Source organism: Hylobates moloch, unplaced genomic scaffold (genome assembly GCF_009828535.3).
Source record: "Hylobates moloch isolate HMO894 unplaced genomic scaffold, HMol_V3 SCAFFOLD_4, whole genome shotgun sequence".
Taxonomy (NCBI): domain Eukaryota; kingdom Metazoa; phylum Chordata; class Mammalia; order Primates; family Hylobatidae; genus Hylobates; species Hylobates moloch.
Window position 1 is genome coordinate 113,456,376 of NW_026652279.1, and position 26,500 is coordinate 113,482,875.

The 26,500-nt window shown below is 46.3% G+C and overlaps 1 protein-coding gene across 5 annotated transcripts in view; it reads right to left on the reverse strand.

Moving 5' to 3' along the window:
• Nucleotides 1-26,500, reverse strand: part of DHRS12 (dehydrogenase/reductase 12) — a 53,644-nt gene that overhangs the window by 23,376 nt on the left and 3,768 nt on the right. For 2 of the 5 annotated variants that reach the window (XR_009213273.1, XM_058437934.1), the window contains exons 2-5: nt 25,593-25,726; nt 23,889-23,971; nt 17,210-17,302; nt 1,294-1,407 (exon numbers count right to left, since the gene is read on the reverse strand). Coding sequence is in view for 4 of the 5 variants with exons in the window: in XM_058437934.1 (XP_058293917.1) it covers nt 1,294-1,407; nt 17,210-17,302; nt 23,889-23,971; nt 25,593-25,726 (424 nt within the window). In the remaining variant the exon portion in view is untranslated. Of the gene's footprint in view, nt 1-1,293; nt 1,408-2,972; nt 3,035-16,055; nt 16,138-17,209; nt 17,303-23,888; nt 23,972-25,592; nt 25,727-26,500 lie in introns of all 5 variants that reach the window. The other 3 variants (XM_032150936.2, XM_032755149.2, XM_058437935.1) reach the window with 3 other exon arrangements.

The following is a 26,500-nucleotide window of genomic DNA, read 5'->3' on the forward strand; positions in this document are numbered from 1 at the left end:
ACTGGACACAGAGAATACATCAGTTATAGACAATAAAAATCCTTAAATCCTCCCCTTTCCCAGCTGCAGTCACACTATTGCCCCATCCCAGGGTAGTTTGATCATGCTTGGCAAAGAACTCTATCTCTGGGCCTCATTTACAACAAGTGGCTGGTTTGTTCCCATGTCCTCTGGGAAAACTGTAAAGAAGTGCAGGTCTTTCAAATGTCAGGATGTAGAGTCATGAGATGTAACTCACCAGGATTTGGTCTGGGGTCAGGGAGCAAAATTAGGGCACGCCCGGGGCATATAAGCAGAAGAAGTGGAGGTGCAGAGAGTCTCAGACAGGGCCACCTTCGGAAGGCACACAGCACCGACAAGGAAGGCGGAGGGTGCTGGCAGCCTTACAGACAATGTGGGCGCCCTACCGGGTGAATTTAAGGGCAAGAACTGTAAATATGGAAGTTATATATATCCGGCTTTTAAATATAGCTGTAATAAGCAGAGATACACCAGTACAGGTTGAGCATCCTTCATCTGAAATGCTGAGGCCCAGAAGTGTTTCAAGTTTCAGATTTTTTTCAAATTTTGGAATATCTGCATATACATAACGAGATATCTTGGGGATAGAACTCAAGTCTAAACACAAAATTCGTTTATGTGTCCTATACGCCTTTACAAATAGCCTGAAGGGAATTTCATACAATATTTTTAAAATAATGTTGTGCATGAAACAAAATGTGTGTTCATGAAACCATCAGAGAGCAAAAGTGTGGGATTTTCCACTTGTGACATCATGTCAGCACTCAAAATGATTTGGATCTTGGAGCATTTTGGATCTGGGATTTTCAGATGAAGGATGCTCCATCTGCAGAAATCTACTTTCTGTTCAGAGTAGTCAAGGGTTCTGGACTGTAGCCCCTTCCCTCCCTCAGAATTCAATGTGCCGCCCCTCCCAGTGAGCCTCCGGGAAGCCAAGAGCTGCCCAGAGGAGAGAGGAGGGACCACTCGCCGTCCTCATTCCCCCTGAGCAGCACAGGGCAATGGATCCCCCTGCTAGGATCCTGTTCTGTGTGGGTCTAAGAAACACCGAGAGGAGACGCGGTGGCTTTGTGGCTCCTCCCAGGATGCTGCTGAAAGCCCACATGAGTCTGAGCAGAGCTGTGCTCCCAAAAGGGGAGCCCTCTTGGTGGGGGAACATTTTCAGGTGCTGCATGAACTACTAAGGTCCAATTTATGTGCATCCCAGAGGAAGCTTTCCTTGGAAAAGGGCCCGCGCAGCCCGTGGGTAAAATGCAGTCTCAGGAAACCCACCTCACTGACCTTGTTTTGTGCATAGACCATAGTTCCATCAAATGGTGTTCTTTCGGACTGGAGATCATTGGTGTTCAGTTTCTGAACCAACATTCCTCCTGAGGAGACGGTTATCTGCAATAAAGGTAAGAGATTTACAAACTAAAGCCTGTGACCCCTTCCACTCTTCACCCCCTGTGGAGCAGTGCTTCTTGCTGTTGTGACCAATGACCACAAAATTAGTGGCTTGAAGCAACACATGTATTCTCCTACAGTATTCTCCTACAGATTTCTCCTACAGTATTCTCCTACATGTATTCTCCTACGGTATTCTCCTACGGTATTCTCCTACGGTATTCTCCTACATGTATTCTCCTCCATGTATTCTCCTACAGTATTCTCCTACATGTATTCTCCTATTCTCCTACAGTATTCTCCTACAGTATTCTCCTACATGTATTCTCCTACAGTATTCTCCTACATGTATTCTCCTACATGTATTCTCCTACAGTATTCTCCTACATGTATTCTCCTACAGTATTCTCCTCCATGTATTCTCCTACAGTATTCTCCTACATGTATTCTCCTACATGTATTCTACAGTATTCTCCTACATGTATTCTCCTACAGTATTCTCCTCCATGTATTCTCCTACAGTATTCTCCTACATGTATTCTCCTACAGTATTCTCCTACATGTATTCTCCTACGGTATTCTCCTACATGTATTCTCCTACAGTATTCTCCTACATGTATTCCCCTACAGTATTCTCCTACATGTATTCTCCTACAGTATTCCCCTACAGTATTCCCCTACAGTATTCTCCTACATGTATTCTCCTACAGTATTCTCCTATGGTTCTGGAGCCCAGAATTCCAAGGTGGGGCTCATGGGCTAAAATCCAAGTGTCAGCAGAGCTGCGTCCCCTCTGCCGGTTTCAGAGGAGACTCCATTCCTTGCCTTCAACTTCTAGAGGCTGCCAGCACTCCTCGGCTCACAGCCACGTCTCCACCCTCTGCTTCCACGGTCACTTCTCCTCTGACTCCCGCCCTCCTCCCTCTCTCCCATGAGGACCCTTGGGACTCCACCGAGCCCACCTGGATACTCCAGGACATGCTTCTCATCCCAAGACCCTGAACTGAACTGCAGCTGCCAAGTCCCTTCTGCTATATAAAGGTGACACAGTCACAGGTTCTAGGATTAGGATATGAACTTTTGGGTGGGGGGTGGCAGGGATCATTATTCTGCCCACCACAGCAGAGAGAAGGCAGCCTACATTAACTGTCCTCTTCCTGCTTTCTCCAATTTATATTTCAACCCACTGGGGGAGAACAGGCTCCAGTAGCCAGTCCCTTCCCCTCTGAGCAGGACAGGCCCCAGGAAGAGCAGCACCACCCTGACCTGAGCGCCCCACAAGCTGCCCCTGCCCTTCGGAGGCCTCCCTCCCCAGTGCTTTGCGGACGCCCACGTGACAGCCGGAGTGGGGGTTGGGGGTTGGGGGGATTCAGAGAGGGCTGGGGTCTGAATTTGCTCTTGGCATGCCTCCACCTCCCTCTCGGCCCCCTGACAGAATTGGGGTTTTGCTGTGGATGTGGACAGAATGGCCCCCTTAGGGCAGTCTGGCAGCAAACCTAGGCCCACTGACTTCCCATCAGGAGCAAAGTCCATTACCCTCAAAACATCCCACAAGGTCAGCTCACCACTCGGGGGTCGTGTTCTTTCTCCAGCACAGGGATCAGGCCGGTCGTGAGAATGTACACACCTGAGGCAGCACACAGCATCCCGTGAGGGGGCCGCAGGAAGCCCCACTCAGGGGGTCCTGCAGGACTGATGTGGGAACTGTCTGCCCGCACCCGCCCCCCACAAGAGGGCAAGTGGCCCCCTGAGGGGCAGTCCCTCCTTCCGAGGATCCTTCAAGCCAAATGTTCCTTTTCCCAGGACTGGAAGAAAGATGCCTTAGAGCCTCATGTACCGACAGGAAAAGATGTCCACACTACAGGAATACAGGAAGGGAAAAAGAAAACTGCCAAACAGTAGATGGGTCCACTTTGCAGAAGGAAAAATGCATCTAGATGTCCAGTCTGTGCACAGAAAAATGTGAAGATGAAATTTAGCAATACCGCTAAATTAGGTCTCAAGGGTGGAATTCGTAAAATTTTTCCTTCCTTTGCTATACATTTCTGCACTGTTTGGATTTGAGTATTTTTACAATGAGCATATAACTTTATGGTTATTTCTTCGATCAAGAAATATAACATTTCTAATGGAATGAGAAAAACACGGAAGTGTGTGTGACGTGGAAAGACATTCCTAATATATATGGAATGAGAAATTACAAACCAGTGGGAACAACAGCATTCCATTTTGGTGAGGAAAGCTGTGTCAAGATGAAGAGAAAATGTCTGCAAGGATGAGAGTGACGCCCTGAAAGGTTAAAGATGCTCATCTCTGAATGGTGGGATTATCGTTTCTATATTCTTCTCATACATGCCTGTATTTTTTTAAACAATGAATGTTTATTACTCTGTGTTTACAAAAAAGGGAGAGTTTAAAGCCCCTTACCCCAAAGTGAGGCAGGAATCAAGTCAGGGGCTTAAAGTGGCGAGCCCTGGGCTCTTTTCTGGGCTACGCCATGGAGTTTCTGTGTGACCAGCTCTCACCACAGCTTCCTGCACCGCCCGCGACGTGGCCTGCATCCAGCTTGCAGGAGCTGCCTGGCATCGTGGGAAAGGTCCTAGAGGTGGATCCAGGGGCCTCCCTCTGAACACTGGCTCTGGCACTTACCAGCGGTGTGACCATAGGCAAGTGCGGTGGCATTTTCAGGAGATAATAGCTGGCCAGCCCACCTCACAGGATCAGAGGAGTTTGTGGTAAAATAAAAATGTGTGCATGTCCTGTGAGGACTGGAAAGTTCTCTGGGCAGGCCGCCTTTGTCCTGCTCTTGCTGTATTATCATTTGTGATTCTGAGTTGTGACTTTCATCCCAGACAGCATTCTTAGTTGTTCACAGCCCAATTTATTTGGAGGAGCCTGCCTTGTTCGTATTTGTGGATTTGTAAAGTCTCCTGAACCCTGGGTCGCTAACAGCTGTTAACCTCCAGCCAGTGGTCTTGGACTTTCTTTGTATTCACCGCCGGTGGCTTTCTCTGTGATTTAATTTATGACAAGTAGAAAGGACTTCTGCCAAAAGCGATCTGCCGCATCAGCCTGCCCTGACGGATTGTCATAAATGGCTCTTGTGAGGAAGAGAAATGAAAGCCAGCGGCTGGGCTGGCTCTGCTGCCTGCGAAGGGCACCTCCTCTCTCCTCTTAGGACGGCGAGAGCTGGGGTGAGCCCCTTTGCACCTGTCCTCCCTGCCTGGGAGGTGCTCAGCTCTCATTCCCAGGCACCTACAGTAGGGCTGCCTGGGTCGCTTGTCCCTGCCAAGTACTCTCTCCTCTAAGGGACTGCCAAGTAGCAGGTGCTTTTAAAAAAAACTCCTAGAGAAACACAATAATAATCTGCTAAAATAATACACAATATATAAGTATATATGTGCATACATATGTGTGTACACATATATGTGGGTGTGTGTGTATATATATATATAACCTCTTATTGAAAGAATTAGAGTTACAGAATCCCAGAGAGGTTCAGTGACTTATCCAAAGTCCCAGCAAGTTCATACAACGTGGAAAACAGATGGCGCATCTCCCTTTTCTTGAGTCACGTAGCCATGCTGCATGCCAACCCATGCCAAGGAGAAGGAAGGTATCCATTCTGCAAGTCATTCTTTCCTCAGTGAACACGGCGCCAGTTGCTCCTTGCCCAGCTCACACAGATCCAAACAGGGGCCTGTCATTAACACGTGAGCCAACGTCACTCTCCTGCCCCCAAAGTCCTTCAACACTCCGGTCCCCCATTGAATTAAGCAAAAAACTCCTCAGCCTGGTGCAGTAGACTTCTTTGGGAAACATGCCCCATTCTCTCTTTTTAGGGGTAGGCCCCAAACACATCCTGTTTATAACAACGACAAACATATAACTGAGTCTTTGCCCTGGGCCAGGTGCTGTGTTTGTCCCATGTGCCCAGGCCACGGGCAGATGGACTGAGCCAGGGGGGTGACACCTGGTCCAAGCTGTCCCAGCCAAACTCTCCCTACAAGAGTGTGAAAATGGGATGCTGAATGGAGGACAGGTGACTCGGTGGCAGCCATGTGTGACCCAGAGGCAAGGAAAAGCAGAGACGGAGAGTGAACAAAGCAGTTGTGACGAGAGTCCACGGACAACAGTCCCAGGGAAGCAGAAGGTCACCTCAGCTGCTGACAGGTTCTCCTGTCCTGTCCCTGGCCCTCCCAAAGCCCAGCTGTGTCTCTGCCATTGAGTTCTGTGAGGGCTGCCCTTCTAGCCCACTAATAAATTACTTTTTTGTTTAGTCTTCCTGTGTGGGTTCCTGTTACTTCTGACCACACAAACCCTAAGACACTTGGCTTGTCTCAGTTAGGAAGTCCACCAGTTCTCCCGGGATAACCAGCTACCCTTTAAAATAAGAATGTCTCCTGGGCACGGTGGCTCACGCCTGTAATCCCAGCACTTTGGGAGGCCGAGGCGGGTGGATCGTTTGAGGTCAGGAGTTCAAGACCAGCCTGGCCAACATGGCGAAACCCCGTCTCTACTAAAAATACAAAAATTAGCCGGGCGTGGTGGCCCACACCTGTAGTCCCAGCTACTCGGGAGGCTGAGGCAGGAGAATCGCTTGAACCCGGGAGGCAGAGGTTGCAGTGAGCTGAGACTATGCCACTGCACTCCAGCTTGGGCAACAGAGTGAGATTCCATCTCAAAAATAAATAAATAAATAAATAAGAATGTCTCTGGACAGACACAGGAGGGACATTGTTATAAATGGTTAATGGGTACTTTTAGTCATTCATATCTTTGTGTGAACCAGGTCAACAACTTCCTTTCCTCTAAGACTTCCTATTAATATCAGGGACATTTGGGTGATTCAAGGTTTTGATGAGAGAAAAAGAGAGATATTTTAGAGTACAGAATCCCACGGGAGGGCAGGCCTGGGAGGAGGGAAGGCACCTTCAGCTACTGGAAAAGTTGCCCAAGGTTAGTCCTACTCCCAGTAATATGGAAAATAATTCATTATCATTATGACTCATTAGTATTTTTAATTTATACAATGCTTTTCTTCCAAGGAACTCATTATGTCGATGGAAGTTCATTACGAGAAAGAGATCTGGCAGTGGAATTTATGTTGGACATAGTCTTCTAAATATGGCAACAAGAACTTTTATTACACGGGTACATGACTTGAAGCAAATCTCTCTATCAACTAATTAAGAAGGGAGATAAAACTGTGTGGAGCCCAGGTGATGCTGAAGGAGAGATGCTGCGTGTTCTCAGAGCACTGTGAAACCCATGTCTGCATCCTCCAAATACTAAATTCAAAGTATTTCTGAAATTATATATCTTGAGTATGACATTTTAATAGCATTAAAGGTAATTATTTTTAATGAGAAAAATATATCGCAATTTGTAAATTTAGCATAGGAAAACTGATTGGCATTTCTATTAAAAAACCTTCAAAGCCACCTTGAATTAAAGCTACTTTGGTTACTAGCCAATGGGTTATGTGCTTCCATCCACGCTACTATCTGATGGAGAAAATCATTGTCTTGCTGTCCCTGGGAAGTTTCTGGTGTTAATTTTAAAGGAGCAGACAGCTGCACTGGTGAACACCATTTGGTACTTCTGTTGTACAGTAACAAAAACATAGTGAGCCTGGGGGGCTCACACACTAATCTCACACATTATATAAAGATGATTTCAAAGATTACATTACCTGGAGAAGACAGCAGGACAGAGTCCCAGAGGAAATGAGCTATTAGAAGACATTCAAGGCACTGGCTTCCTATGGGGTATTCTTGTTTTGGGCTCAGAGAGTGGTTAGCATGAGTCAGGCCTTCCCTTTTGCCCCCAACCTCAACTCATCCCCGCCACCTTATCCAGTTCCATGCACTGAACAAGTATTTATCAAGGGCCCACTGAGTGCCAGACGGAGCGCTAAGTACTCAGGATACAGACTGAGGGCGCCCTGCCCTCCGCCAGGCATTCCCAGGCATTATACGTTACTACGTGACTAACCTACACTCACAGTAGAGGTAAGTGCTAGAGTGCTATGGGCACATGGGGGTGGGGTGGTGGGGGGTGTCAGGTTCTGCATGAACTGTGAAGGGACATTTCAGCTAAGACCTGGAGGAGAGGAGGGAACAGGCAGGTAGAGGGCTAGAGATGGGAAGAAGGGCTGCAGGTATGGAGCACAGCCTGTGCAAAGAGGCCCTGAGGCTGGAGAGTGCAACCAGAGCAGCTGCAGCTGAGTGAGCATGGTAGAGGGTAGGGCAATGTGAGGCTGCAGCCTCCAAGGGCAACGCCAGAGACACTCACCTCATATGAAACCAAGGGGTGACTTTAAGCAGAAGGAAACAGATTTGCATGCATAAGGACCACTCTGTCAGCCTTATGGAGGAAGCTTCTGTTCGGGAGGTGGGTACAGGAGGGCACCTAGGGCCCCATATTACTCCACTACATCACAGTGACCGCAGTGGCTTGGGCAGAGTAGTCGCAGTGGAGCTGAAGAGCAGGAGACAAGACTGGGGACACGTTGTGCAGGGAGTCCAAAGGCACGATCACTGCTTGGATATGAGAAGTGAGGGGGTGTCAAGGACAAGCGGTGATGGAGACGATGCTGGCCACTGGGGTGGGGCCCATTACAGGAGCAGACTGGTGAGGGAGTAAGGCTTCAGTTTTGGACATGCTGAGTCTGAGGTGTTTTGAGATCTGGACCTGGAACTCAGAAGAGAGATGTGGGCTGGAAGGGGGCCCTTGGGAGCCAGGCACATGATGGCACTGGGGCAAGGATGAGATCCCAACAGTGTGGGAGGAGAAAGGAGGGCACAGGATTGGTCTGGGAGGGATGCCAACATTTAAAGTCCCTGCAGACATGCTACAGCTGGCTAAGGAGGTTGAGAAGGAGCCAACCTCTGAGGGTGGAATCACAGGCGGCTCGGAGGCCATCGCGCTACGGGAGCGTGGACAGCTGTGCCCAGTGCTGCCGATGGATGTGGTAGAGGTGCGCTCTCCGAAACCAGGAATATGAGGGTCATAGGTGATGTCAGCACGTGAGTGGCCAAAGGTCAGGGAGATAAGCCAACTGGAGTGAGCTGCAGGATGCCCGGGACTCAGGGAGCATGAGAGGCTGGTGGAGGAAGTGCTGTGGAGGCTCTTCTCCAGGGCCTAGCCAGGTGACTGATGTCACCCCCTGCTGTCACAGCCGCAGTATGGGGGGTCCTATGTGCTTCACTGAGATGTATGAAAGAACCTGCTGTACTGCAGGGAGAACCCGAGTGTGGACACTTGGGCCTCAGCTCATTAAAAGGACAAAGGTGCTTATTTGAGATTTTGTTTCTAAAACTCCTCAAATGAATGTTACCAGCACGCCTTTAAAACATTCACCAAATCCCAGCCAGGTAATTAGGTAAGGTCCTGGCCCACAGGAGGACTTGGATTTGGAGCCGGTGCTCCTAGGCCAGGAGACCTAGAAGGGCAGACACCACAGAGCCTCACGAGGACTCTGCACCACCATGGAGCTGCCCAGAAGGAAGAGCGGGCCAGAGCAGGGGGCACGGTGTGGCCCAGGAGGCTCAAGTCTGGGAAGCTTTTGTGTCTCATCAAAAGCAGCTTCCATGGCTGGCAGAAAACCGAAAATCAATGGGAAAATGATCTCTGACTTCTGAGCTTGTCCATTCTCTCTCCTTAGGAAGGCTCCCCGGTGCAATTTAAACCAAGAGCCTCACCTGGGGCCCTTCTAGGGGTCGAGGGGAAATGGGGTTCCTAGGAGCTCCAGACTCCACCAGCCTCCCCTGTGGCCTGAAATCTATCCCCACCTCAAGCTGAGGACACAGTCTCCCCAAGAGAAGCTCACTTGTTACTGAGGACGAGCACCAAGAAACAATCATAATGAATAATATGCTTCCTAGGACGGAACAGACTCACTACATGCCAGGCATTGAGCTGAAAGTTACAATGCTTTCTTTTTTCTTGTTGATATAATATATATGTAATTTTTTAACATAAAGTAAAATCTGTGCGTGCGTGTGTGTGTGTGTGTGTGTGTGTGTGTGTGTACACAGTTCTGAACTGTGACAGATGCAGAGTCATGTAACTATGCATTAGACTGTGGTATGATTCAGAAGAACTCTATCACCCCAGATGTTCCCTCATAGCCACTCACATTCCCTTTGTAGTCACACCCTCCTCCTGCCCCTAACCACTCCCTAATCCCGCCCCTGCAGCCTCTGACCTCTTCTTAGCCCCCTAGGTTGCCTTTTCCAGAATGTCCTATAAATGGAATCACAGCCTGCACCCCTTGGGGTCTGGCTTGACTTTGGCTGGTGCATCTAAGAGTCACTCACATTGTTTTGTACATTGACATTTTGTGCCTTTTTATTGCTGAATCGCATTCCACTGAATGGGAGTGCCAGTTTATCTATTCACCATATATCTGGGCTGACTCCTGTTTGGGGCGATTATGAATAAGCTGCTATAAACATTCGTGTGCATATTTTTGTGTGCACACAGGTTATTTCTCTTTGGTTAAATATCTTACAAGTCTTTTTTAAATCTCCACTTCTGGCCTATAAAAGTATCATCATCCCCATTTTACAGAATGGGAAAGTAAGGCGTGGGGAGGTTGAGGACATTCGTACAGAGTCAGGTAACTGGAGGAGCTGGACTACAACCCTGCTCAGTGCAGCCAGTGTGACTGTGTGCCTCCTGAGAGCCAGGTGGATTCTGCCCTCAAGGATCCATGCTCTGGGCGAGAAACCCACCCATCAGCAGGTGGCTTCTGCGGAGCCACAACAGGCACACAGAGGGGTCCATGGGAGCCCAGAGGGGAGCATCTGACCAGGCTCAGTGGGAGGAATGTGTCCAGCAGAGTCACAGAGGAGCAGTATGAGTTAGCCAGGTAGGGGACATTCCAGGCAGGGGAGCAGCAAGACAAAAGCATAGAGGTAGCACTGCCAGTGGCAAGTTCCAAAATAAGAGGCTGACTGCTACAGGGTCCATGTAGGAAAATAATGGGAAATACATTTGGACAAGAGGTGGGGTCTGCTAACAAAGGACTTTAATTCCGGGTTAAGGAATCTGGATGTTAAAACAACATTAGCTGCCATTTCTACAGTGCTACTTCCCAGGCTCTGTGCCTTTCTGGGAGGCTTGAAGGTTCGTGAGCTGGAAGGAGATCTTAGGAACAAAACGGTGCATGAGGATAGCTCAGGTAAAGGTTATTGATAAGTAAGAATGCCTGGCACCAAACGCATGCCCCGTCTAAGGAAGCATTCTGCCTTGGAAGCACTGTTCTCTGTTTTCCTCTGAGTCTCCGTACCAATCTCCCTTCATGGATGAAAAAAGAGTTTTACCACATGATTACTGAAATTATGTATGTGTCTAATCCCCTCACTGGGCCAGCAGTCTCTTCCACTTCTCAATCCCCATGACTGGCCACAGCATCTGGCATAAAATGGGCCCTTTATAAATGTTTATGTAACAAGCCAGGCGCAGTGGCTCATGCCTGTAATCCCAGCAATTTGGGGGGCTGAGGCAGGTGGATCACCTGAAGTCAGGAGTTCAAGACCAGCCTGACCAACACAGTGAAACCCCATCTCTATTAAAAATGAAAAAATTAGATGGGTGTGGTGGCGTGCACCTGTAATCCCAGCTACTCAGGAGGCTGAAGCAGGAGAATTACTTGAGCCCAAGAGATGGAGGTTGCAGTGAGCTGAGATCATGCCACTACACTCCAGCCTGGGTGACAGAGCGAGACTCTGTCTCAAAAAAAACAAAATGTTTATGGAACAAATAAGGTGCCTTTGTTCATTAAGTATTTTGGTTAATAAACAGTTAACATATTAAACTCAGGTGACCCATTTTCAAAGAATTAGAATGTAAAAAAAAAAAAAAAAAACCCCTGTGGCAGATTATTGTTCAATATTCATTCTCTCCTTGCCACCTCTGTGGGAGAAGTATACTTCTCTGATTCTTGATTTGGAGCTCGTGAAATGATTTGCTTTCATTAACTGGATATCTGCTGATTTCTGGATTGGTTAACTGGGTATCATGTCCAGTTAATCAAAGGGGCTTGGATGCAAGCAGAGGCTTGGAATTGCTCGCACACCTGGGCCTCTGCCATTGCCCTGAGCATATACCTTGGCCAGAACACACCTTGGTCCAAGGAGGATGCAAGATATTTGGCACATACTCCATACCAAACCTGCAGCTTGGAGACACACAGCTGAGCCCAGCTGAGATCAGCCCGCCCAATAGATCTGCAGAAGAGTCAGCAAAAATGCATGCTTATCATTGTACACCCCTGAGATTTTGGAGTTGTTTCATAGCCAATAGCTGACGATACAACCCTACACTAAAAAATGCCCCAACCACAATTTTGTTGTCCTTTGTTTAGGAAGTGAGTCACAGACTGGTTTTAGACCACCTCTGAGCCTCAGTTTCCTCATTTGTAAAATCTGTAAAATGGTTATGAGACTGAATGAGAGAATCCAAGAAAAGCCTTCAGTGCAGCCTGCAGCACTGGGACTGTGCTCAGTATGTGCTATTGTTATGAAGGCGTCTCTGGACCTGGGGTCCCTGTGTCGAACAGCAGCTCTCACTAGTTACTGGGATGTGCCCGAGGAGGGTGCCACGTAACAAAATGTCAAGCGACAACACTCTCTGTCTCCCGACGTACATCCTTCCAAAGTGACCTAAGGCGAACTTCCTCGCCTCCTGCCAAAGAGCTAAGGCACCACTGCCTGTTTATCACAGTCAATTAATTGGTGACGCAGCTGTCCTGGTGGAGATAGAATCAGTGTCCCCATCTTGTGTCCTGTGGTGAGAGAGGCTAAGATGAGGGTGAGAGTTTTAATCTGCTAACGCTAGGCTGTGGCAGGCTGCCAGCAGGGCACTTAGCTCAGCCTCCCCGCCCTCCCCCTCCCATCTGTCTTCACTCCTCATGGACTCTTAATGCCACTGAATGCTAACAGGCAAAACGTATGTGACTGGAGGAGACCTGAAACAAAGGGGTGAGAACAGCCACCCAACAGAAGCTGTCTCCTGCGATCTCTTCCCCTCCATGGCTCAACTGCGCATCAACCAACCCAGGGCAGCTCGCTTTTGTCCCTCAGTAGAATATGAAAATCTCTCCAGGCCCCACCCACCCCCGCAAAAGGCTAAGAATTATTCTTTCCAAACTATCTAATTCATACACTGTGATGTCTCAACAAAGCCGTGTGCACGCATGGGTGCTGAAGGCATTTTGCATTTAACTATTCTACCAGCTTCAAAACCCTTAGGATCCAGTGATAAATCCTGCGAATGCTCAGGTTTACGTTCTCCTCAGAGTATCAGGAACCTACTGGTGTTTGGCTGGAGATTGCAAATGTTTCTGACGGCTCGTGTGAATCTTAGAAAATAGAAAACAACCTATCCCACATTACTTAATCAGGCCAGGAAAACATGTTTCATATTAGAAAGGCGGCCAGCAATTTCCCAGGACTCGGACAGGGATCCAGGTTTTTTGTCTGGCCTGGTCCTGCTGAGGAATGACAGCACTTTAACCTCTCTGTATCTCCTTATCTCTCAAGCAAAGACCCATGGAGCTGCCCCTCTGTGCTGGCATGCCTCTTTGTGTATTGTACTATTTCTTTCACTTGAGAGAGGATGAATAAATATCAAAGCTCGAGAATTATTACGCTTCTCAGAGAGGTTGGAATAATCAGTAAGATGTTTCTAACACAAACAGGAAATGAAAATGAAGAGATAGCAAGGTCTTTAGAAGCAGGCTGGATCCTTGCAAAGGTGCAACATAACCAGCTGAATAATCAAATAGACAGTCCCTTTGGAGTCTATCAAGCCTGTCCACATTCCCAAGCAAGGCCAAGGTCCCCAGATTACCCTCCTTTTCATCTTCCAAAATCTTTGGGCTTCTCTGAGAGGTGCCCCCAGCCCCAGCCCAGCCTCCCCTGGCATAGCTGGTCACCCCCTCCGAGTACTTCTTAGCACTTATTTAGGATAACATGGTGATGGGGTGAGAGAGGACATGCTGGGATGGGTGGAACTGTGTGCTGGTAATGAGCGTGGGTCATGGAGGAAGTCAGACTGAGGTTCACATTCTGGCTCCTCTGCTTGACCTTGGGCAAGTGAAACATTCTCTCTTAGCCTCAGTTTCCTCATCTGTGATGTAGGACTACCTCCATCATAGCACTAAATTAAATATAATTATATATATGATATATATAAATATGTATAAATATATATATAATTATATACAAATATATAATTATATAATATATATAATTATATACTATATAATTATATACAAATATATTATATTATATATAATATATAATTATATATAATTATATTATATATAATATATAATTATATATAAGGTCAAGCGGAGGAGCCAGAATGTGAACCTCAGTCTGACTTCCTCCATGACCCACGCTCATTACCAGCACACAGTTCCACCCATCCCAGCATGTCCTCTCTCACCCCATCACCGTGTTATCCTAAATAAGTGCTAAGAAGTATATATTATATAAATATAATACATAAATAATATAAAATATAAATATTATATATAAATATATATAATTATATATTAATATACAACATATAATTATATATATATAAATACATATAATCACTCGTGGCCTGCCCGCAGTGAACACCTAGCAGAATTTTGTCAGATGGTGGGTGGATGGGTGAGCGAAAGAGCTGGCTTCATCCTGCGAGGTGGCACAAAGCCCAGTACTTGGAAGGACCCTGCACCTGGTTTAATGCTCTGTGGTCGCTGCATTGAAATCCTTAATAATTTTTTAACATGGAGCCTCACATTTCCATGTGGTGCTGGACTCTGCAAATTATGTAACCCGTCCTGAGGAACAGTGCCTCGGGGACCAGCTGCGGCACTCTGGGAGTCTCAGCTGTCCCATCGACTTATGAGCCAAACTCTAGCATGACCCCACATTTTGGTTCTTTTGGTCATTTCAGCAAGGATACCATATTTGGAACAAAGTCAGTGATGAAAATGTTTTGTACTAAACCTGTGCCATTTCATACAAGCTTCCAGATATATTTGTTTTGAAAAATGCAACCTCATCACTGGGGAGAAGGCATCTTCCCACTCCTAGCCTTTCTTTCCTTGAGAAGAGAGTGCAATTAGGGTGAGTTCTTTCTCCCTTGGACCTTCTTCCATCTGCCAGGGAGATGGAGCATGTTTCAACAGTAAATTTAGGCTGGGTGCAGTGACTCACACCTGTAATCCCAACACTTTGGGAGGCTGAGGCAGGAGGATCGCTAGAGGCCAGGAGTTTGAGACTAGCCTGGGCAACATAGTGAGACCCCCACCTCAACAACAACAAAAAATTTTTAATTAAAAATTAGGCATGGTGGTACATGCCTGTAGTCCTAGCTACTTGGGAGGGTGAGGTGAAAGGATTGCTTGAGCCCAGGAGTTCGAGGCTGCAGTGAGCCATGATCACATCACTGCACTCTAGCCAGGGCAACAGAACAAGATCCTGTCTCAAAAAAAACATAGTAAATTTAGTAAATCTGGGGACAATGAGCGGGGCTTGTTCAGTTCTGCTCCTCCCCTTCTCCTCTTTCTGGGGAAGAAGAGAAGGGGGAGTCCCAGGTGACCAAGTAGGTGAATCCTTCTAATTCTTGGGTTCCATATGGGGAAACCCATTCGGCTCTTGCACTGAGCCATGCCCTTCAACCAGCCTTATCAGTAACAACAGTGACATGCTGGCTTTCAACTGTTTTTCCATTGGCTTACTCAATTTGTTCAGTTCTTGGCTGGGAATAGGGTTGCTATATATTGGACACCCTCAATGACTCCAACAACCACCCAAACCCCTGCCGTCCATCTTGTGACCTAGAACAATACTTAATTAAAACACCCCCCTCACTACAAGGAAGTACGACAGGTCCTAGGAAGAGTGCTGGATTCGTTGCATCTCAAAATTGAAAGGCCCCTTGGCTTGAGAAGGAGAAACTCCAAGGAGACTAAAAGCATAGTACATTAGTTCTCAATCTTTAGTGTGCACCAGAATCATCCAGAAGGCCTGTCAAAATGGATTTAACTCTTGGCCTCATTCCAGAGTTTCAGATTCTGTAGATCTGGGTGGGGAATCTAAGAATGTGCATGTCTCTCAAGTTCCCAGGTGATGCTGAGGCTGCTGGTCTGGGAACCCCACTTGGAGAGCCACTGGCCTGATATAAAATGACTTCACTCTGCTATTACAGAGTAGCAATTAGAGCCCAGGTATCCTGTGCTCTAGCCAATGCCCTTCTCGGTCCATCTTCTTGTCCATTGGTTGCACCTTCCTCAGCCCTGGCTGGAAGTTCCCTTGGCTGCAGTTTTTAGACTTGCACTCAACACTTAAGCTGAACATGCTCTCCTCTTCAAAATAATGTCTATAAACAGCCTAGCGCTTCCTAGGAAAAAAACACTTCAATACTAAGTATTTCTGGCACCAACACCTATTATAAGAAACATGAAAAGAGAAAGTGTTTTATGAAGAAAAATAAGTACAGTTCAGGATAAACTTAAAGCAAATGTCATCAGGCCCAGGACCAAGAACCAAAAAAGTTGGTCAATTTTTTTTTATCCTTCTATGGTACATTCTATGTTTATTTTGCTAAAAACAAATAAGAAAACTTCTTGTGCTTACCCAGAGTATTGGTAGCAAAGTTTTTTTCAAGTCCATCTTCTGAGAGCCCTCTTTTATTGACCATGCAACCTGCATTATTGATCTAAAAATTATAGTTCTCATTTCAAAATAAAGAAAAATAGGGCCAAAAGACCTATTTCCATCCCCACACCTCCACTACCCCACCCCCAGCTCTTTCTCAACTTTCAAGTGACAATGACAATTTGCTCAACTAATTCTTCACTCCAAATCCTTTGCAGGAAAATACCACTTGTGCAGAGGATTCAGACACAGAACTGTGCAAAGATCGCCAAGTGAGACAGCTTGGCCAGGCAACCTAATTCATGAGAGAGTGCTCTGGAAATTCATCTAGTCCAGAACGGTCCAATAGAAATATCTAATCTTAAGATTTCTAGTAGCCACATTAAAAAGGTAATAAGAAACTGGTAAAATTACTTTAATAATATATTTAACCAAATATATCCAAAATAGCATCATTTTAACATGTAATCAATATAGAGTATTAGTAAGATGGCATACATAATTTTTTTCAGGCTTTGAAACCTGCTAATTTATACACTTACAACGCATCTCAGTTTGGACTAGCTACATTTCAAATGCTTCACAGCCATACTGGATAGCACAATTCCAGACTCTGGAACAACATTTTAGAGCACATCAGAAACTCTTTGGATAGAAAAGCAACTTAGTTCAAAGTAGAGTATCTGGGAAGAGCACACTGGGACTCTTTCTATCTGAGTCCACCCAGGCTCTCCATGGAGTTTTGTGCTAATTATGTTACTAAAAGATTTGCCTGTCTGCAGGAGGTTTTCTTTTGGACAAAAAGAGCTTCTAATTTCAACACACCAATCCCCACATCTACAGAACCGAGAAATATTTATATACAAATCATCATTTTATAAAACATGGAACATATCTATCCTCCCACAACACCTACCCAGTGGATGGCTCTTTCGTTTCCCCACTAACCTAACCACATGCGTCTCCTCTTAAATCCAATGAGTAAACTTGATTCCAAGAACAGGCCCAAGCATAAGAGAGTCTTACTAAGATTCTTCCATAAAGACATGCAAACATACATATCCGTCCACATCCACAGATGGAAACAATGGGCCAACATGACTTTATTCTCCACTTATGTTTACAAAGCTCACCAGAACATGGAGTTTATGTTCCTGCTTGAAATTTTCAACAAATTTCCAGATTTGCTTGGGATCAGACAAGTCCATAATGTGCAGAAAAATGTTCTAAATTAGAAAGCAAAAAAAAAAAAAAACCCTTTTTAAAAAGATATAAACTAGCACTTTTAATTTTAAAAAAGTACACGGTTTTTAAAAAGCAAATACTTTGAAGTGATATAAAACAGAAAATACCAGTCCCACTCCTCAAAAATAAACCATTGTTCACAGTTTTTTGTGAATCATCCAGAAATATTTTAAGCATATACTATATATACAATATATATATTTTTATATATTATATATATATACACACCACACAAATAGGATCAGACTATGCATTGTTCTACATCCATCTTTTTCACTTAACAATATGTCTTTTAGTTTTCGGTGGTAAAAACAATTTTTACTTTTTTATTTTATTGTGATAAGAATACTTAATATGAGATCTACTCTCTTAACAAAATTTCCAGCATGCCGACTAGGTACAACGTTGTACAGTGCACCTCTAGAGTTTATTCACCTTGCCTAACTGAAACTTTGTGCACTTTGATAGTAATTCCACATTTCTCCTTTCCCCCAGCCCCTGGCAACCACCATTCCACTCTTTGGTTCTATGAATTCTGAGTACTATGGATACCTCACATAAGTGAAATCGAATAGTCTTTGTCTTTCTGTGCCTGGCTTATTGAACTTGGGTTAGGTCCTCCAGGTTCATCCACATCATTGCAGGATTTCTTTCCTTTTAAGGCTGAATGATATTCCAATGTGTGTAGGTATGTACCACATTTTCTTTGTCCATTCATCTGTCAATGGACATTTAAGTTGTTTCCACATCTTGGCTATTGTGAATAATGCTGCAATGGACGTGGCGGTGCTAATGGCTCTTCAGGATCCTGATTTCAGTTCCCTTGGATAAGTACCCAGAAGTGCAATTGCTGGGTCAGATGGTAGCTCGATTTTGAATTTTTTGAGGAACCTCCATACTGTTTTCCATACAGGCTGCACCATTTTGCATTTCCACAAATGGTGTGCAAGGGTTCCAATTTCTCCACAACCTAACAAACATTTTTTTCTTTTGTTTTTTTAACAATAGCATCCTGAGAGGTGTGAGGTGATATTTCACTCTAGTTTTGATTTGCATTTCCCTGACGACTACTGACATTGAAAGTATTTTTTCATATATGTGTTGGCCATTTGTTTTTTGTTTGTTTTTTCTTGAGAAAAAGAGTGCCACTGCACTCTGTTGTCCAGGCTAGAGTGCAGTGGCATGATTTTGGCTCACTGCAACCTCCGCCTCCCAGGTTCAAGTGATTCTCCTGCCTCAGCCTCCCAAGTAGCTGAGACTAGAGGTGCATGCCACCATGCTCAGCTAATTTTTAGATTTTTAGGAGAGACGGTGTTTCACCATGTTGGCCAAGCTGGTCTTGAACTCCTGACCTCAAGTGATCTGCCTGCCTTGGCCTCCCAAAGTTCTGGGATTACAGGCATGAGCCACCGTGCCCAGCTTGTGTTGGCCATTTGTATATCTTCTTTGGAGAAATGTCTATTCAAGTCCTTAGAACATTTTCAAATCGGGTTATAAGTTGCGTCGTCATTTGTTTGTTTTGCTATTGAGTTGTAGGACTTACAAGAGGTCTTGGAGATGATTTTGTTATATATGAATCCACCCTATTCCTTTTAATGACTACATAACTTACCTTTGCATGGATATGTCAGGGTTTCCTGCTGCTCTTTTTTTTTGTTTTGGTCAAAAGTTTGCTCTTCAGACAGTATCTTAGGCACATCATAAATAAGATGACAACTTCTGCTGTGACCCTTAGTCCTTGCTCATGACACTTTTCAATCTCTGCCTTGTATCATGGTTATCACTGGACACAGCCACCTCCCCAGGAGGCTTAGAACTCCATGAGTAAGGGACCCTGTCTAATGCGCCGTTTCTCCTTATGGTATTACACACAGTCATAGGCATAGTAGTTGACTAACAAACCTGGCTGTTTAAACCTTTTTCTCTGTACCCAGGACCTAAGTCCAAACTTGCATTCTTAGCATCCAATGAATGCAACGGCATCCTCTCTGAGCATCAGTGGACATACGTGACTTATCACTAACCCAAGGCAGAGGGCACCTAAGTACTGAACCTACAGACGAGGATCTCAGCAAGAGCCACAACTCCTTTGACAAAGCAGAGAAGTTCTGTGCCCTGCCTGAGTTTCCCCATTAATCAAGCTATAAAACTCAAAGCTGTAGTCAGAATTTATTTCTACTCATCTTAAAACATATTGTTTTCTTACCTGAGACAAATGAGACAAAGCAACTCCACATTTTCATGACTCAGAAAGTCTAGTCAGGTTGAACACCACATTCAGCTTAAGCCTGGCCCAACTGAATATTCCTCTGCCTTCAAAGGATAGGAAAAATGTTGTCTGTACAGAGCTATTCTCTTCTAAAATGTCTGTGAAGGCCCTCACCCAGCCAGAGCGAACAAGGCTGCTGAGTCATATCTGAGTCAGCCAGGAGCCTGTACCAATGACTGCAAACTGAGTCTAGACACCTCATCCTTCCATTTTGAGGCCTTGTCTGCAACCACCCTAAAACTCCCTCCTACCAGAAAGCGCTGTATAACATGTATACAAAATCCAGGTTAAAACAGCAACAAAATTCAAGTGAACTAAAAGCAATTCTGCTTTAAACATTCCACAAGTTCTCTGAGCTTCCTGGAAGCGCCTGAGATGTCTCAGAGTGAAAAGGAGGTAGCAGCAGGGAAGAGAGAATCACTGTCCTAGACAAATCAGCCACGGAGCTGGTGACATGAAGCACCATGAAAAGAGGAAGGAAATCATCTGTGTCCCTCTGAGGCAAAACAGGAGGCCACAAAGCACCCAGAAGGAGAGGCCGGCAGTCTGCTGTGGCCAGGAGAAGGAACTGGAAACAGGTGCATGTGTGTAAAAGTCCCAATCTGCAGAGCCACACAATGAGAAGGCTCACCTTAGGAGCCACTGGGCCCCACTGTGATACAAGCATGGTTACTGAAAGTGAACAAAACAAAACTCAACTGGGACCCTTTCTGCAGACGAGCCACCATCTATAGCAGCTATGTGACCCAGAAGTCACGAGTGACATCATGGGGACTGATCCTCCCATCAGAGCAGTTCCCACAATGAGCACGGTAAACAGTGCATGGAGGTGTTTTCTTAAGTTGAAGTCATTCTGGAGAAATGAGGTGGTATTTCATAAAACCACTGAGGTCTTGGGAAGCTAAATCAACCATTCTCAAGAAGCTAGAAATCCACATTGGCTTGGAAGAGCTAGAGAGTCGAAACCCGTTTTTTATCGTGGTGTGTGACGTTGGTGGAGTCAATCCCCTACAAGACATAAGTGCTTTCACAGAACCTTCCAGCCACATCAGGAGGCCTGCAGGACTGAAAAACGTTGCCCAGGCACCTGTCCCTCTGTGATCTTTCCCTCTAAAACCCGTAACTCCAGTGTAATCATGAGAAAGACATCAGACAAATCCCAACTGTGACAGCCTATCTCAAAAATAGCCTATCTCAAAAAGCCGATCTCAAAAATCCTGAGAGCCTATCTCAAAAAATAATAAATAAAATAGAAGTTTTTTTGTTTTGTTTTGTAATGTTACCCATGGAGATAACTGCTAGACAAAAGTCTGGAGCCAGGTAGTAAGGTGCGGCTGAACTGCAACCAGAAGCCTGGGGAAAAAGGTCCACCCTGTTTCTCCCCTAGGCCCTTTGGGAGCATCGTGTCCAGTGGACTGGTGAGCCAGGAGTCTGCTCTACAGTAACCAGTCCTCCTTTCCCCAAGCTTAAGCCACATACAACCTCTCTGAAATATCACCTCGGCGTGATATTCACCTCTCTATATGGCCAAACACCTGATCTTACCAAGCCAGCGTGTACAAGCAGCTGAGATCCCCACGTGACCTTGAGTCTTACCTGGTGCCTGCGCTCCCTGGCTCAGCTGGCCTGCTGCACACCTCACCCAGACCTTCCTGCCCAAGGGACCTTCTTTCTTTGATGTTCACCCAACCATGCAGGCAGGACCAGCTGCTCCACTGCCCTCACAGCTCTACCACACCTCTCTTCTGCTTCTGGGGGCTTGCAGGCTTCCACCTCCCACTGAGCAGGGCCTAAGCACTGATTAAACAGAACACACTTGAAGCACAGAATGTAAGGTTGGGAGTGGTAATATTAGTATAAACAATAATGATAATACCAACAATAATAATAGTAGCTACTTCTATTGATTGAGAGCTGTTTGTTCTTAGGATACCCTGAGCTTCCCATCTTGTAGCCCTTATCATGTTATTTCAGTAACGTCTAACAGACACCTCTTTCAACAGAGGGAATTGAATGCAGGGATTGATTTCCCAGGTGATTAAGGAAGGTGAGAATTCAACCAGGATTGGTGAAGTAACCCAGAGATTAGTAACAACAGGAAACTACCACCAGCCCTAGGCTCAAGGAACAAAGGGAGAACGCAGTGTGGCCTGAGCCCAGGAACCAGAAGGAAGAACCAGAGAGGAGATTCAGCCATCACCAGGGAAGCCAATATCTCAATTCCCCCCTTCCTTGCACCTACCAATCTTCCTCTGATAACTGCCATTGGCCAAACCCAGCCAAAAGCTGTCTGGTTGTAGGAGCTGAAGAAACACATACCTTGGGGTTCATACTATTTGTCCCCCAACCCACCCCCACTGTGACACAGAGCATGGTGGCCAGGCCCAGGGCAGGCACACACACTTCAAGGAAACTGCTTGTTAATCACTTGTATCCTGCACAAGACTGTCTGGGGCTGTGTCTGTCCCAATCACTGTGTCTCCAGCTGTTTGGCATACGGTTCACCCTTAAATACATGTTAAAAAACTAATAAAGTCAAGTTACCCCTATTTTTTAATGAGGAAATGAAGGTTCAGGGAAGCTAAGAACTTTGCCCAAGCTCACAGGCCAGAAAGTGCAAAATCAGCACTCGTATCAGAGCCCAACTCTCTCCTTCATACCATGCTTTTGTGTGTGGGCTGCCTACCAAAGGTAGACCAGATGAAGCTGTGGAGTGAGACCTCTTCATAAGCAGGGAGGGGGCAGCTGATCCCTGGCAGAGCCTGGAGGAGACACTGAGTCAGGGAAACCACAGACACTGGCATAAGCAGACAGGTACCCTCATCCTGGACGCTCCACCTCTGAGTGCTAGAGGCCACTTATAAACCCGAGAGAGCAGTGAATGTCCTGTGTGTGCATTCAAATCCCACTGAGTGTATCTGTATGGAGCTGAGCAGGGCAGTAGGCAAGGGTTTGCTTTCTCCCCAGTGCAGAAACATGCTTGCTCCCCTTTTCAGCTCTCTATCCCTCCTAAACATGGTGGAATTAGATATAAGCCAAACAGATCCATATTATCATTGTTTTCCATTTAAATATACTTTTTAAAGCCTGTGGCCCACATCACAGCAGGCTGGAATCCTGGCAAACTTCCTCCTGCCTGCGGCCTGAGATTAGTATTCTTGTTGCATCCTGCAGCAGCACCACTGAAAGTTATCAGCAGGCAGACAGCCAGCTTTCAATCTCGAGAAGTGCAGCCCGCAGATCGCAGCGGCACTTGCAGACATTAGAGGAAGATTTAGAGACCCTCACACTCGCTGCCAGCACTAAGCCTCTGTAAGGCACCTGATGGCATGAGACTGGGGATTTCCACGAGAAAGGGAAAGGAACAGACACTTGGTGTGAAAATGTTATTTCAAAGTTGATGCAAAATATTCCATCCTAGACAGGGGCATTCTTCTCTTTGGCCAGGGTCCATGCCTGAGGGTGGGTACTGTCTGTCCCTCCCCAGCTCCCCTCCTACAGGCCCTCCAATTGTGGGGTCTCCTAGAGAAGAGGTAGGAATGGAATGAGGATGTTCTTTAGTGACCGTGAGCGAGCAGCCACGACTGAGGGTCCTTTTGGGGGTCAGGGTTTTCCATTCAGGGCCAGCCTTATGGCTGCACGATGTATCACGGGAATATGATCTATACAGCTGCACAGGCCCTGCGATTGGAAAGGCCTCAAGCTTGGTTTAATGTTCTGCCTTTGTTGTGTAGAAATTCTAAATAACTTTTACACAAGGGTCTTGCATTTTCATTTTGTACCGATCCTCACTAATTATGTAGCCAATCCTGGTTCCAGCTCTTTCAGAAGAGAAAGACCACAAAATGCGAGGCAGCTCTGAAAGCTCGTGTCAGAAAGCAGCTCTCATCAAGACCCAAATGCTGCCGGTGTTTCTCTTTATTAGAAGACATAGGGTCAATGCATGGCTCTGTGGCACCCGGGTGACCCTTGCTGTGTGTTGCTGATGTGGGCTCCCTCTGAGGTGAGGAGCCTGGAAGTATCACTGTCCAGTGTAATGGGCCTCTGCCTGCTGGCCTCTGCTGGTTTCACAGGCAGCTCAGGACCATGCAGTCAAGCCTCAGTACCCCCACTTATCCCTTTGTCAAACCTAGCCATTCAAAAGCAGGGCCCAGCTCTCTGCTGGCCAAGGCTGCTTCCAAAGCAGAAGCACAAACACAGGCCATCTTCAACCCCGGGAAAGCGGGCAGGAGTCCAGCCTGCTCACAGCTGACCATGGAGGCGAGGAAACCCAGCAGGAGGGGTGAGGAGCTGCTCACCTGGTTACCGCTCTCCCCGATGATCTCACCCCTGGCATCTTCTGCTCGGGCTTGATCTCGACAAACCAGGTGAACTGTGCCACCTGGTGGAATTCAATGAAACCACCTGTGAGTTACAGCGAGCGCTACAGAAACCAGCTCTTCTTCCTAATGAAAAATGAAGACATATGGGCTCACAACTGACATTCTTCTGTTAAACCTAGACGGGTGGTTCCCAGAGTTAAGAGCAGCAAGGGCGATCGTGAAGGAGGTACTGGAACCTTATTGCCTATCTGTGTTGACAGTGCATCTGGAATAACATCCTGATTTTTTGAGGGCCTGAACACATCAAGGATAAGAAACATTGATCTGGGTCACATCTGCCTCCCTAGCATCTAGCATAGTAGCTGACCCAGATGTGTTAAACCTGGCTGCACTTTAGACTCACCTAGGGAGCTTTTAAAGATCTAGGCAATAGGCCCAAGCCTGGGTATGTTTTACAAGCTCCCCTGGTGATGTAATGTTCAGCCAAAGTAGACAGCCACTTGCCTAGCATGTAGTAGAGACTCAAGTATTGACTGAATGTTGAATCCATCAGCAGCCCTCATATTATCCCAGCAAATGCCACACCATCATCAATCAAGGTCAATTTAAAGCAGAATGCCTTCCCCATGGCAGCTAAGAACGAATCATTATGGAGTCTGCTTTCTTTACTAAAAATCACCCACTTGATTAAATGGGGTGTTTCATGGGAGGCTACAGGCTAACCACAACACTAGCCCCTCTTCTCTCTCCTCCTCTCCACACTTCAGAGTGCTTCCCAGCTGCTAAGATGCAATTAATCCTCTCCCTGGCTTGGCAGATAATTAAATAAAGCTTCAAATGATATAATAGTCCCCTGAAAAATGCCTAACTTGGATTTATAGAGAGGAAAAAAGAAAACATCTTCAGCATCTTAAAAAGTGATAAATTCACAACCTAGTTCCCCACCTTCTGCTGGAACATCCATTTCTCCTGAAGAGGCTCTGGAGAGATGCAGCAAACTTTTCTAGCCACTGCAGAGCCATTTGGTGACCCAGGATCGTTGAGCTCATGCAGGAAATTCTGGCATTTACCAGGAGGAAGACTTCTGCTGACTGAAGACTTTACAGGGCACCTGAAGCACTTCTTTATAGTCAAGGTTAGGGGAGGGAAGTGGGAGGCAGCTCTAGCCCTGGAGGCTGGACCTCAGCAAGGAGGAAGTTTAGTTCAATGCACTCCTCTCTCCAGGTATTTTGAGGGCCTTGGTTCATAACTACCATCCACATCCAAATTGCAGTGGACTTCGAGGCTCCCCCTCCCCCTGTCTCTCAACCCAGGAAAGTCTCATTGAGAAGACATGAGTTAGAGACCAGGTGTTCATGGTTTTTTTTTAATTAAATTCCACTGGGGATTCTGATGTCTAGGGTTTGCTTGAGTCTCTCGCTGTTCTTAATCAGAAAACACTGGAACACGTGGGCAGGACCCCAAGCTCGCCTGTGAATTAATTAAGTGTTGAGGAAAGGGCTCCTGTTGCTCTAGCCACCTCTAGCTCAAAACTCAGAAAGCTGGCAGCTGTGCCCAAAACCACAGGATCGCCGTCCAGGACTTCCTGACCTGCCTGTGACACAGGGTGCCCTCCTCAGTGTGGACTGGCCACAATCTGGCCGTGGGGCTCAGTGGACACTAGTGTTAGCAGCTGCTTACCTCGCTTGGCGATTTGAAGGGCAGTTGCTTTGCCAATCCCGCTGTTTCCTCCAGTGACCAAAAAGACTCTTCCAGGAACCTGGACCTCCAAGTCATGAGGGACAAAGTCTTTAGATGCAGATTCATAGCCACTCCTAGAAAGAGCAGAACCACAGGAAGACCAGCTGTAAGGAGTGGGGAACGCAAACCCCTGCAGGAGAAAGCCTAATTCTAGGATGGGCATTATTGCTGTCTCCGCCTCTCCCAACACATCACGAAACTCCTTTCTCCCTGACCTTCCCTGCTCTCACAAACAGCACTATCTCAGGGCCTGCATTTCCTGGACCCTGATCTTCCCAAACTTTTGAAAATATTGGAGATTCCAACATTTTGGCATCCAAATTGTCTTCCTCTGACTGCCCCGATCCTGGGGAGTGGCAAAAAGAAAAAAAATCCCTTGAGAGATGAATTACTCTTTTCCCCTTTGAGGGGGGCACATTTTGGGAAGCTTAGGAGACCATTTGCATTGTGCTTACTGCATTGCAGGACAGATATCCTTTGCCTACTTGGAGAAACGGGGGAGATTTGCAAGCAGGGCATAAAGGAGGAGGACGGTAGAGTTATTTAAGCTCTGCACCCATCAGAGGGAAGCCAAGGCTCCTTCAGAGACACAAGGTGTGCACTGCACAGCTCTAGGAAGTGCCGTTCGGATCAGAATGATGGGAGATTTGTATCTGCATTATGATAATGTTCTGGCAGGTGGCAAAAAAGCATATTGCAGAAGAGGTATTTTTTCTGATTTGCACAAAGGCATCATGTTGGATAGATGCAACTGTGAGTTCCTTAACTGTTTCTTTCTCCCATTCCTTTTGTGATACCTCTCTACCTTTACTCTTCTAGTATTTCCTGGCTATGAAATTGGCTAAGGG